General features: G+C 36.5%; 1 protein-coding gene across 5 annotated transcripts in view; it reads right to left on the bottom strand.

The window, feature by feature from the left end:
• LOC122162291 (aldehyde oxidase 2-like) overlaps positions 1–13,055 on the bottom strand; it is a 49,809-nt gene that overhangs the window by 10,016 nt on the left and 26,738 nt on the right. For 4 of the 5 annotated variants that reach the window (XM_042822490.1, XM_042822491.1, XM_042822492.1 and 1 more), the window contains 12 exons: positions 12,742–12,875; positions 11,947–12,034; positions 8,783–8,869; positions 8,054–8,245; positions 6,890–7,117; positions 5,927–6,022; positions 4,893–5,021; positions 4,024–4,098; positions 3,603–3,655; positions 2,943–3,057; positions 1,887–1,952; positions 351–539 (listed from right to left, as the gene is read on the bottom strand). In XM_042822490.1, the coding sequence (XP_042678424.1) occupies positions 351–539; positions 1,887–1,952; positions 2,943–3,057; positions 3,603–3,655; positions 4,024–4,098; positions 4,893–5,021; positions 5,927–6,022; positions 6,890–7,117; positions 8,054–8,245; positions 8,783–8,869; positions 11,947–12,034; positions 12,742–12,875 (1,452 nt within the window). Of the gene's footprint in view, positions 1–350; positions 540–1,886; positions 1,953–2,942; positions 3,058–3,602; positions 3,656–4,023; positions 4,099–4,892; positions 5,022–5,926; positions 6,023–6,889; positions 7,118–8,053; positions 8,246–8,782; positions 8,870–11,946; positions 12,035–12,741; positions 12,876–13,055 lie in introns of those variants that run through there. The other variant, XM_042822494.1, reaches the window with a different exon arrangement.

Raw genomic sequence — 13,055 nt, 5'->3', positions numbered from 1 at the left:
TAAAAAGGATCACAGTATTTCCTTCTTCCATCCTTTCTCCTGTTAGGCACTTTAAATTCTTCAGGATGGATTCTTTTGCTTTCAATGCATTGCACAACAACAAGGAACAAAAAAGGGTTTCAATTCTGATTAGCGTGTCTAAGTGCTACTGTAATGCCAAAAAATCATAGGAGGAAAATGAATAAAAAAGCTCAGAACAACAGTGCTTCATCATTTAGATAATCTTTAAGCACCGAATCTGAAAGTGGAATTACTTCAAGGAAAAAAAGCATCTACCATACTATACAGCCACTGAAGGTTTTGCAGCAGAATCATCTTGTTTGCTTGCAAACAAGGTTTGGTATACCTACCTTGGAAGAATAGATAGCAATTGAGTTGCATGAATTTGGCAGTAAGTAGACATGGAATTGCTCAGGAATGTCACAAACCGCAGGGATCTTGTATGTATCCGGGCTAAGAGTGAGCTGCTCTCCTTCTGGGGAAAAGTAGATTTCTTCTAATGTGTAAAGGCCAACCCCCTGAATGAAGGCCCCTTCAATCTGAATGAAGAAAAAAAAGTTAAACACCTACAACTCATTCAGGCATTTTAAAAAGACAAAAACATACACAGAATTAGACCTTGTGAGATTACACATAAACTGGATTCTTTCCTTCCAAAATTAGAGGTTAGCCAATGTAGACTGAAATAGGACCAATCTGTCCTCATCTGACTTACACAAATATTTTCATTGGCTCAAGTTCTTCTCTTCCTTATTCCTGACTAAATTCACTGTGACTAGTGCAGTTACCTCTGATTTGCTTTGGCAAAACTGAGTTGAGTGAAATCTGTTGACTTAAAGCTTATTGTTCACAGGAATGCCATGAGGAGATATTTGCTCAGGGTCTGTGACATAAATAGTCTGCCCAGTCTGTTATTTTCTTATAAAGATTTTTGGATACCTAAGGAATTCATTATAGAGAAACAATGTCAGACACAAACAGCAGATAAATTGGATATGAAGGGAAAGCCACAAAGAAAGCCAACCTAAAGTAGGAGAGAACAGCCATTGAGAAAACCTCTGGGCCATCACAGTACTTGATATAAATAAATACTGGTGAAAGATGAACATAGCATTGAACTGGTAGGAAAGAATTATTTTATTTATTTGATAATCCTTGAGTGTGCAGAATGAGAGTAATCATTTAGACAAAGAACACGTATGTAAGGATGAGCCTGTAATAGGATAAACAAACAGGATATGAAAGGATTTTTAAATTTAAGTCAGATTCTTAGGAGTGTTTTCTTTGATTCTGCAAAGAAATGACAACTATTTTTTTTTACATTTCTGAGTTCACCACTACTTTCTTATTTATAAACTATTAGTGCCACTGCTTTTGTTATTCAGTTTATATTTTTTTATTCAGTTTATTTGCAGGTGTAGATAGTTGAATCCATAAGGCTATGGATACGGGACCTTTCAAGAAAGGTCTGTTCCATGTCCACAACTTTTTCCATGAAGCTGAAGTCAGCAGTACCCTGCAGGTGGCTGAGATTTAGCCATCTGTCAATAATTCCAGGGCACAGTAAACTGATCAGGAAAAAGTCACAAGTTGGTTCAGGGTGCTAATCCTACAACACATTTCCAAATGAGGTCTGATGGTTCTCCTTCTCTTAACACTTCTCAAATATAAGAAAAAATAAGACATAGAAAACTTAACGTAGTATTTTTTATAGCTGCAAATAAAAACAAGCAGTACATCTATTTAGTCCAGCCTCCTTGATCACTAAAGCATAGCATGTCTTAGGCTTTGGTGGACACTAAGATAACCAGCAGTAGCAATCTTTTAGATATAAAGAGGGATGTGCACTAATATTTGATAAAAAGCAGAACTGTAAAAGTACATACCTGTCCTATATCTATAGCTGGATTTATGCTAAAAGAGGCATCCATCACAATGTCTGTCCTAATGTTCTGTTAAACAAATAAAAGTGTTAAAAAGTTATACTTAAAATAGACAACTAGAAAGGGATGCTAAGTAATATATAGTCTCGCTCATTATAGATATGTAATGACAGGTGGTATTACAAATTTACTCTGAAACATGAGAGCCACTTGAGACAGGCTATGCTGATAGAGAGCTCATCTCTATGATTCATTTTTTATGACCACCTGAAACTTGCAATATAATGTGCACATCCAGTGCATAACAAGATAATGAATAAGATGATGAATTCAAGAACAAATCTGTCGCTTGCTCTCTGATAGAAACTTAATTGCTTGAAGTGACATTTAGCCATTTTCCAGGCTTTGCCATGAGTGTGGAAGCACTGACACCTGAGAGGAAGTTCCTTATATAGAGAAGGGCACAGAGAAGAATGCTTACTGGGCTTTCTTACATGAAGACCAGTGGTTTCTGCTTCTAAATGCTAGCTAGCGTAGTTTGACCAGGTTCAGAGATTCCAGTGACTTTGGTGTCTAGTTCCACTTGGGGTACTACACAGATGAGTTACTGCAGACAAATGTGGTTCCCCAGTAGACATGAAGACATTGGACTGTGGCTCCACACCAAACTGCTGAAAGCTGTACGTGGACTAAATCCTCACTGCAACAAGTCACATTATGTGATAGTGACTTTTCCTGTTTCAATGTAGCTCCGTTAAAAATGGGCTGCAACTAATGATTTGGACTTGTGCTACTGAAAAGCTAACTTGTAGGAAGATTTCCATAGGGTCTAATTGAATTTCAAAGCCATCACAGATAATGGAAACATTAGATCTTTTTTATTTTATCCTGTTCTCATATACTTCCTTATTCTTCTTTCAACAACAGATTTTATTAAAGAATATGATGAAAAAATCATAAAGGATTCTGTAGCCATTTATTGTCATGCTGTTTCTCTATTCTTAGTCAAAAGAGCAAGAGGAAAGAAAGTCATGTGAATGTAACGATAGCGACCATTACCTTGTATGCTCCTGTAAGGCAGTCAATTTCTACTTCAGAACAGGCAGCTCCATAGAGAAAATACGGGAATGCATGGCCTTTCTTTGTTTCCCAGTTCATGTTTGTCACATAACCTCTAGAGGAAACAAAAACATCCCTCAGATAATATGAATTTGATCAAGACACCCTCCTTCCACTGTCCTCATTCTCATGAATAATGCTGGTTGAGATAACTATGGGAACCACTTCACATGAGAAGCAAACTCCCTAAATGACCTATTTTCATAGGAACCTCATAGTCAAAGACAATCTGGGGTATCGTACACTGATAAATATTTGTTGCATTGAATACTTTGGGAGATTAAGAACGTTGCAGTCATGATGGTTATCAAGTCAAATCCTTGTAGGTTTCCTGTTTTCTACTGCAGTTGGCCTCGGAGAAGACCCTGTGCACCCACCTTCAAATCTTTTATATCCTTGCCTAGCTAGCCAAGGTTGAAAAGATGACTTCCTGTTGCGTAAACAATGCAGTTTGACCCAGGCAACTCCCTCATGATTTGTGCGCTGCATCTGATACGGCCTTGAGAAGGCTGACTGGGGACAGTTTTATCCTGTCTGTAACATATCGCCAAAATGGCATCTCTGATGACAAGAGGTCAAAAGACTAACAGCTTTTCTTACTTGAAATAGCCAGTAGCTGAAAGGCTGATGCTATTCTTGTGAGCTTCACTGATCTGCAAAAGGCATACTTATTATTAGCGAGAAAATTTTAAAAATCTTTCTGATATTCTTTACCATATTTAAAGAAAAAAATGAAACTTTAAAAAATCATTTAAAGAAAATGGAAGTCTAAATAAAAGCTTTACATTTCCTAGTGTCCTGAACAGGTCTTTAGGAAGGGACATATTGCAAAAGACAATCTAAAGCTGGCCAGGTTTACTAGGGCATTGTGTTACACCACTTGCTATTCTACAGTTTATTCTCTCTCTTCCAGTTTACTTTGCAGAGAGGCTCCTTTTTCCCTCCAGAACAATGGCGGGTGTCACACTGGATCCATGGTTTCATCATAATTTAATAGCAAGAAACAAAGAGAGACACTTACCCAGTCTTCCCATTTGCCTTTAGGATTCTTCCTTCGGATAGGGTCCAGACGCTTCCAAAGGATTTGACAAGCATCCTAGAGAAGAAGTTAAGCACCAGAAAGCCAAATCTATCTGGTGTTTTCAAAGAAATACAAGTGTTTTCCCGCTGAAGTTGGTTTGTTAAATGCTCCTTCAACATGTTCTGTTTTTATTCTCACCTGATAATTGCTCAAAGAAAGACTGATTTGGATTAGCAAATTCATTCTGTAGTTCAGATTTCTCTTCATTTAGTAACAATTTCTTTCCTCTACTAACAGCCAGCTACAAAGCAGCACTTGTTCACACACTAGGCAGCTGTTGAAACCATAAACAAATAGAAGACAGAGAATCTGATTCCCCTTCTGTCTTGATTCACTAGATCTACCAGTGTGAATGATTTCTTCTGAAATAAATGAAAGAAGAATTGATCCCAAAGTATCTAAGTGGATAAGAGTGATTAATTTAAATTTAACTTTAAATTTAAATTAATTTAGGCTCTATTTTAAAAGTGTCTAATGTGTATCCTATGATAAATTTTCCTTTAATTTTTGTTCACATGTTCAGAATAAATTGAAAATCCATAATTTTCTCTAGATTAAACCTGAGAAAAACTGAAGTTTGTATATCCGATACAGTAAAGCTTTAAAGCTATTCTTTTTAACAGTGTTCTATGATTTGCCTTACTCTAAACTGTGCACACAAATTAAACTAGCAACAGAAGCTTTGAGGTAAAAGAACTGATGCTTTTTGAAAGCTGCTCAAAAATAAAGATGAAATTATGAATTGTCAAAGGGAATTCATTATTTAACAGAATGGATGATCATGGGAAAAAAATAGTAGTAAGTCTAACCTGTACTGCTCTTGCATTGATTTCTGTCCCAACTGATCCCGCTGTGTATTTGCCATTAGGTATGGTTGTTGAGCTTGTTTCACAGAAGTGTATATATGACAGTGGTATCCTCAGTTCACGGCTGGCAATCTGTAATAAAATTAAATAAAAGGATATCCAGTCCTACTTGAAGAGACAGTCTCAAATTAGGGAAAATAAGGCACTGTCATTCATGTCTCTCTATATATGTGCACAGAGAAATGACCTAATTCCAAGTGATGCTGTAAGGAGGACAATGCTGAAGTCTGCCTTAGCAATTATTCAGTAATACAAATAATTTATTAATTAATTCAGATACTAGAAGGTAGGATAAAATAATACAATGCAATATCATATATTTTGCCATTAATTAATTGCTCTATTTAATCAGGTTTTGGTTTTATATATTTATATATATATATTTCAACCAAGATTTAACAGTAAATTATTAATCCTCATGGATTTTCAAATCTTCTTTTTATATTTTCCTTTCTATCTCGTTTCAAACAGCTTTCCTAGTTTGTTTTCACACTTCAGTGTTTTTCAGCATTCTAACATTTCAATGTCATTCAACTCATTTTGAAGGAATGGACTCATTTTCACTCCAAAAGTAACTATTTAGCACATGGTTTTGTGCACAACTGTTTGCACCTGAATGCATAACAGTGGACTGATGCTGCCATCAGTTGCAAAGTTACAGTTTCTCAGCAGTTTAGCTCCTTCTGCAAAAAAAACTGCTGAATCCTTTGTGCATGTTCTCTCTGTGCCTTAGCCGTCCTGGTATCAGTGAGGAATATCACAAAGATGTTCAGCTACTATCCTCACCTTGAAAGATTATGTTGATTATAGCTTAGATTTTCCCTAAGATTTGTTTTCACCAGTAACTCTGAAGCAACAACTCGAAGTTAAACCTAGCTTTCTTACTGAAACAAAATTTGTTGCACATCTGAGTGTCACTCATCTTTTTGGCTCAGTTATCTTGTTGCATTTACTCTCAGATGGTAACTCTTACTCACCTGTAACATCTTAGTGTGAATTCCTTGTCCAAGTTCAATGCCACCATGAGCGACTAGTACAGACCCATCTAAGTAGATATGGACAAGAGCTCCAGCCTAAAGAGAAGATATGGAAATGCAGTAATTCTCTTACTGTACTGAAACAAGAAGGTGCATAAGAAGGAGAACAAGGCAAAGAAAGATTTATTTCACAAGAATCAATATATTACCAAGAACAAGGATAAATTCTCCAGTAGTCTGACAATAAACTTCACCACTCAAGAGCAGGGTGGTTCTAAATGAGCTAGCAGTTACTAACAGGAGTTCTGTAGGGATCACAGTAATTGGTTTATATTACAGAAAATCGTATCTGTTTTCTTGTGAAACTGAGAACATAAATATACTCCATAGGCTCTAGTTGTATGTGAAGCTTCAGATCCACAGAAACAAAGAACTTTCAAAGGAGTTGTGATGAAAGAAATCACACAAGCCACTCCCTCTTATGAAGGAATAATTGGATAGAAAATAAAAATTCTGCAAAATTGCATTCTGCAGCATGCAAACAGCTCCCAGCAGTTAGAGAGCAAACTAGAGAGCAGAGCCTGCGAGGTATTGTGAAATACAGTGTCTCCAAAACTTGGAGTTTTTTGCATGTTATTAGCTTTACATTGAGAAATAATGGTCACGTCATCTCTTTGGTGTCAACTTGTGACATTTGCAATCAGGTAACATTTTGCTCATGTCAGTCAGTCTCAGTGCCAGAGATCGCAGCAAATAATAAACCTATTCTCTACGATTTAAATCTAGACCCTCAATCAGCACAACGCCTGACCTTTACTTTGAATGGTTTGGTGAACTGTAATTGTTATTTATGCCTTTTACTGATCTTTTTATCAGTAAAATGCCTGCCTGTCGAGACTACACTTCTCCTGTGGAGAAAAATAGAGACTTCAGACAACAAAAGCACCATTTTGAAACAGTTACCTGATGGAAATAGGTTGCATTAAATCCAACAGAAAATTTCATGGGAATGATGGCAATGCCTTTCTTTTTCCAGTAATTCTTCCTGTTAAACTCTTCCACCTTTGCGTTCCGGCTGTGGTAGTCAGACTTAACCAAACATTCTTTCCAACATTTCCACAGATTCTCTGCATCAAATTCTTCTTTGAAGGCTGTTCGGTTTACTCCTTTGTACATGTTTATTTCCCTAACCTAAATAGCAAGCAAATTTATAAATGCTGAAAATAAATGTGGCTTCATAATGTAATGACATTCTACACAATACATAATGGCATGCCATGCAATTGCTTTAAGAAGGAAATCACTGCCACATAAGAAAACCATTATGCCTTGTCTAGAGCTGCTTTAAGCTGACATGAGGAAATCAAAAGTGTGGAACAAGTGTGGGCTGGGAGATAAGCAGTTGGATAAGTGAAAGCAGAAGTTAAGGTTAAAAAGCAGTTTGGTCTTTAAAGCTACACCTGAATCCTCTCCTGGAACATGAAAAAGGACATAAAGCAAATGGGACAGGAAAGAGATTCAAAAAAATAAGGAAAAGACATGATGGCTAGCATCTTAGGAAAGGAAAAGTTATTTATGAACCACAGTTTTGTTACACAAGTGCACGTGAAGAAGGAAAAGGTTGCACCAGGCTGGGCAATGTATAAGGAAAGGCTAAATCTCACAGACGAGAGAAAAATGTTAGGAAACTGCCTCTTCAGGGGGGAGAAGAGAGAAGTGGCCACACAACCCAGAGACTTAGCTGACGTGATCCAGCTAACTAGACTGGTGGTAGATGATAGAATGAAGTTCTGAGAAGCTGAGATTTAGGTGACAGCTGAATGTACACAAATTGGTAAGGAACTAGTCACAGAATGCAAGAGATTATATCATTTTGATTGAAGCAGGACATACTAATCTCAATCATCAAATATTTTCCAACAGATCCTGGGCCAGCTTTATCCACTGTTACCTCTACTACATCAAGTATTGTTCCATGGAAGAAAAGGTCTTGGATAATGTACCATTCAGGTAAAGTTGGTAGATCTGGCCCTATAAGAACTGACTTAAGAATGAGGAATTTCCAAAACTCAAGGTCCTAGAATTCTTTTTATTCCATATTTTATTTGGCAGTCTTAGTTGTTATACCTTCTCATGTGGTAGTCCAGTCTTGGTTGCCACAGCCACAATACAGGTCTCCACAAACAGACCTGCCTGAGGAAACCCAAATCCTCGAAAGGCAGTATTAGAAGGCAAATTAGTCTTGCAGGCATGGCCCCTGACTCGGAGATTAGGGATATTATATGCATTGTCCACTTTCAGCACAATGTATTCAATCACCTGTAATAAGAAATTATAGAGATTTAAATGGTTCCATTTCCTTTAAAGAAAATGGTGAGACTCTCAAGAGACCAATAAGATGCAATTGCTTTAAGGTGGAACAGTATTATACTTAGGTGTACTGTTCTCTGCTGTTTTTACACTGATGTATATAAACTGCATTTAAGTCATAGGAATTAGAATAGCATGAAAAGCATCAGTGGGGGGGAAAACGCAGATTTTCAATTTGGGGAAAATCAATGAATAATTTCATGATAATTGGGTACCTAATAAAACTTCTTGCATCTCTGTCCTCATTCAACAGATCTGATTTTTTTATGTCCCAAATTTTCTGAAATCTAAATTTTCAATGTCTAATATCACCTGCCAAGAACGACTGCACTGCCTTAATGACTGCATTTCTACTTTATGCAGGCAAGAGTTGCACTTAGCAAGAACAGGCATATTCTTAAGAGAAATAAATTCGAACAAGGAGCTGTTATTTTCTTTTGTGACCAGTTTAGCCTGTGCATGTAGTATCAGTGAAGAAGGACTTACCAACTCAGATTCATCTTTTGTACAGCCACCATTTATATAGCATTGAAAATCTGCAGCCATTATTCTACCATCCTTCATGAATCCAACCTGTAATATTGCAACCAATACATTAGTGGTCTTTCCTCTGATGCATTTCAAACTTCTCTTTAGAAATAAGCTAACCACTTAACAAATACAGCTTGAGAATACAGAATGCAATGGGATTTCTTTCCACTGAATTGGAAAAAAAAACCTTTGTGGATTTCTGTTTATAGGATGGTACGTATTTGGATCCAAATACTCAAACCAAGACCAAAATAGCACATAAAAGCTATAAATTATCAGAATGCCTCAGTTTCCCACAAAACTATTCTCCCACCTAACCACTGACCATCCCTTATTCATTCTGAAAAAACTGTTCACCCCCATTTTCCATTTGAAGAGACACTAGAAGGAAGATGACAAGATCACTAAAAAAAAAAAAAAATACTAATTATGATTCTGCTTATTCTATTTCCTGAAGAATTTCTTTAGTAATCATCTTCCATTCTGATTATTTCATTGCCTAAACAATAAAATAAAGTGAGCAAATAGTGCATATATCTGGCATATCAGATGTTCAGAAACATATATTAAATTTAATTTTAGTTTTGGTTTCTTCTCTAAAAAAAAAATAGGTTCTATATTTAGTTTATCTTGTAATATTTAAATGGGGAAAATTACAGAAAGCTTTAAAATAACTAGAGATCAAATTCTTAACTGATGGAAAGTGATGCAGTTCCACCAGGATTAAGAATAGGAAAATGCATGCTGTTGCTGGTTAAATTCTGCTTAGCTGCAAGGGTAAGGTAAGAGATGGGATCAATGGGGGCAAGTCCTGTTTGCTTAACATAGTTTAGTTTCATGCAGTTTGGGCAGTTCTTCCAATTAGGTAAAACAAAAGTTAGGGCGAGTGTTAGATTTACGATTTGAGAGATAAAGGTCAACATTCTTGCTCCTTCTAACTTGTTCCCGTTATCCCAATTTTAGGAAAAAACAGGGAAGTTGTAACTACATCAAAATAAAGTATGAACACTGTGTCTGTGTAAGCTATTGAAAATTCAGTGAGAAGTATAATTATTCCTCCTTTTTTATCCAAAAACAGAATATTGGTCATAAATCACAATATTTGTTTTAGCTTCAAGATTGTTACTGAGTAACTGCACCAGGCTCAATATGATTAATCAATGGTTTCTTCTGCTCTAAGGCCATACCTAAGTACTGGGCTCCATTTAAGATTCAGCACAAAAATGAGCTCTCGGTTATCTCTTTTCCTTATGGTTTAGCCCTGCTTCTAACACCCTACATGGGACACTTAGAGGTAACCAATGCCTGAAACTGAAGTAAACACAAGCTTTTGCTACTAGCACTAACTTTGAGACTCTTAAATGATTCAAGGAGAAAATAAGCTCTCTACATCTATTTCAGCCCCTCTAGCAGCAACCATAATCTCAGAGATCTCTGGTTGGGAATGATCCCTGTGGAAATGAAACATGAACCCTTTCAACATCACCTCTACAAAGCTTGGGGCCTATTTTGTAAATAACATTCCTCTCATCAATTTCTTTGTGAATCCCAACTGTCACAATTGCAAAAATAGCCTTAACTCTTAAGCAAACAATGTTTGCTTCAAAATTACATCTAAAGCACACATCCCATCCAATATTGATAATTATTCTAGTCTTACATGGCATAAGTGATTATTGATGGGTGACTTGATAATCAGAAGTTTGAAATGCACATCAAATATAAGGCATGACCCAGTACTCATCATAGCTTAAATACCTACATAAGATTCAGAAGAAGCCACAGTCCTCTTGCTTTTACTTCCCAAAGGGTATATATGGGTTTCCTAATACAAGTCTAAACCTATAATGGCGATTCTCATTAAAAGGTAACTGAAGTTAAATAAAACAAAAGCCAAATGCTGCTTTTCTAAGAGAGCTATCTTAGTACTTCAAGGCTTTCATGGAAATACAAGAAATCACAAATTTTATTCAAATCCTAATCCAAATTCTGGTCTTAGAAATACTGAGACACTTTTTTCCTTCAGCAAAGCTAATTAGAAGTCAAAAGGAGAGATGATCAATTTTTGCTACAGCACCTATTTCCTCATCAGGACTAGCCCTCATCTTGCTTCCTGAAGTACATTAGAAAGTCCATGCATCAAAGTTATGTCAGGAAACCAAGTGCTTGACCCCTTTTCCCCAAATCCTACCCCTCTACACATATTTTTTTATCCTAGTTTCTATTATAATTAGGTAATAGATACCTAGAAGTGTATGAAATATGTATGCTATTGACATCTCAGTCTCAGTTCCATTTTTCTCCCATGGTTAATACAAGATCTAACAAAAAAACCCAAAAAAAACAACAAAAGAAATCTTTTCTTTTCCCAAGCCAGTTCTAAACCTAGCCTAAACATAACCAATACCATCTTTGAAAGCAATATCTTCAGCAAAATGAAAAATAACACCTCATCTCTCTCAGAAATAAAAAAAAAGAAAAATACACCCCCCCTCTTCTTAGCTAAGCTCTATAGCTCATCTAAGAATCAGTAGGAAAGAAACTCCTTGGACCTTCTTTATCCAAACCATACTGATTCATAAGCCCTGTCCTGGAGGGTTTTAGTGTCCTCAAATTATACACCAATAACTAAAAGAAGGGCTTTGCACTTGGTAACAGCAGTTGCCTAGATGGCTTCAGTGCTGGTTTCATTTACTCAATTATTCTTAATGTTAAGGATTTAAAAAAAAGCCAAAAGGAAGAGTTTTCCTAGTAGTTGAACTTTCCACTGAGTTGAAGAGCTGCCTTCATTTCTCAGAAGTGGCTTGCATTCAATTCTGATCTAAGTACTTTTCAAATGAGGATGTGGTAGAGCTGATGTTAGCAGTGTTTTGAATGAAAAGGGATGCATAGTTTTGCTTAATAATGGATATTGTATGGACTGTAGGATTAGGAGGATAGCTGTTGTTTTTATGCATAGTATTAGTCAGGATATTTTTAGGACTGGGGCAAGGTTGGTGCTGGGTTAGTATTTCAGAAGAGGTGGAGTTTCTTTCTTGCTGCCTTTTGCCAGTCAATAAAAGGATGCTAACTTATCCCAGCTGAAATAACTGAGAAACATAACCTCTCCTGTCACTCACTTTATATTTTCCAAAGAAAGGGTGACGTCCACCAGTGATTAACATGTCCATGTCTCTTTCAAGGGCAAAGCGGACTGGGCGCCCGGACCTAAAGTAAATGTAAGTCATCTTTAATTACAGTTTATCTATGAAGATTGAAAAGACATTATATTTATATGGCCAAACTCCTAGTGGCAGCTGTAAAACAATCCATTCTATGTTTTAGTTTCTTATTGACCATCATTTTACTGACCATGCCTGCTGATACTAATACTGCTAATTCACCAGATAAAATGTAGATTTTCTGCTACAGAGACAAGGCAGAGAAAAAGAGCTTTCCAGTGACTTTCCTTTAGTGTTTTAAACTGGGAGGTACAAGAAACGCACACATGACATGGCAAGGACACTTGAGTAGTGAAAACCTGCGGCACAAAGGGCTGACTTGAGCACACCTTAGGATTTAACAAGGATTTCAGGATGAAAAACATTTTCACTAAATACATAGAATGGAGATTCAATCCACTATACCTGAGAAAGGCCTGGTTTGTTGGGATTTGTGCAGATGAACCCTAGGAAAAACTGCATGAAGGCTTTTTTTCCACTGTCAGATGGACAGTAAGTGAATTCTATTGTCAGAATTCAAGATAATTTTCAAGCTTCTATCCAGGATTTACTGATATGGAAGATAAGCAAGAACATGTCTTCAAGCCAACACCAGAAACAGGGTTCAGGTTCAAAGTTTCTTTCTATTTCAGTCTCATAATTTCTAATCTGATTTAGTTAAATCATTCATTTTATTTAGTTAGATCAACTTACTTGTTGGCTGCCACTGCTGCAATTACAGCAAAGAACGAAGGCTTAGTTATCTTCCCACCAAAAGCTCCACCAACACGTTTTGTGTGACACATAATCTTGTTGGACTGAAGGTTTAAAGCTGAAGCTACTAATTTCTGCAGAAGTAAAATCCGTGATTTTACTGAGAATTATCACATATCAAAATACATTACAACTACCTATTTTCCATGGCTAACTATGTATTAGAAGTGAACAAGCTTATGTACACATTATCTATCCCCATAACAATCTGCTCACTTTTATCTTTGTTCAGTTTCATCATTAGCCTCTTATTT

The sequence above is a fragment of the Centrocercus urophasianus genome, unplaced genomic scaffold (genome assembly GCF_019232065.1).
Source record: "Centrocercus urophasianus isolate 14NV4802_14NV808 unplaced genomic scaffold, USGS_Curo_1.0 seq_20, whole genome shotgun sequence".
NCBI lineage: Eukaryota > Metazoa > Chordata > Aves > Galliformes > Phasianidae > Centrocercus > Centrocercus urophasianus.
The sequence above is the reverse complement of the archived record's forward strand: the minus strand, read 5'-3'. Positions and strand labels throughout refer to the sequence as shown.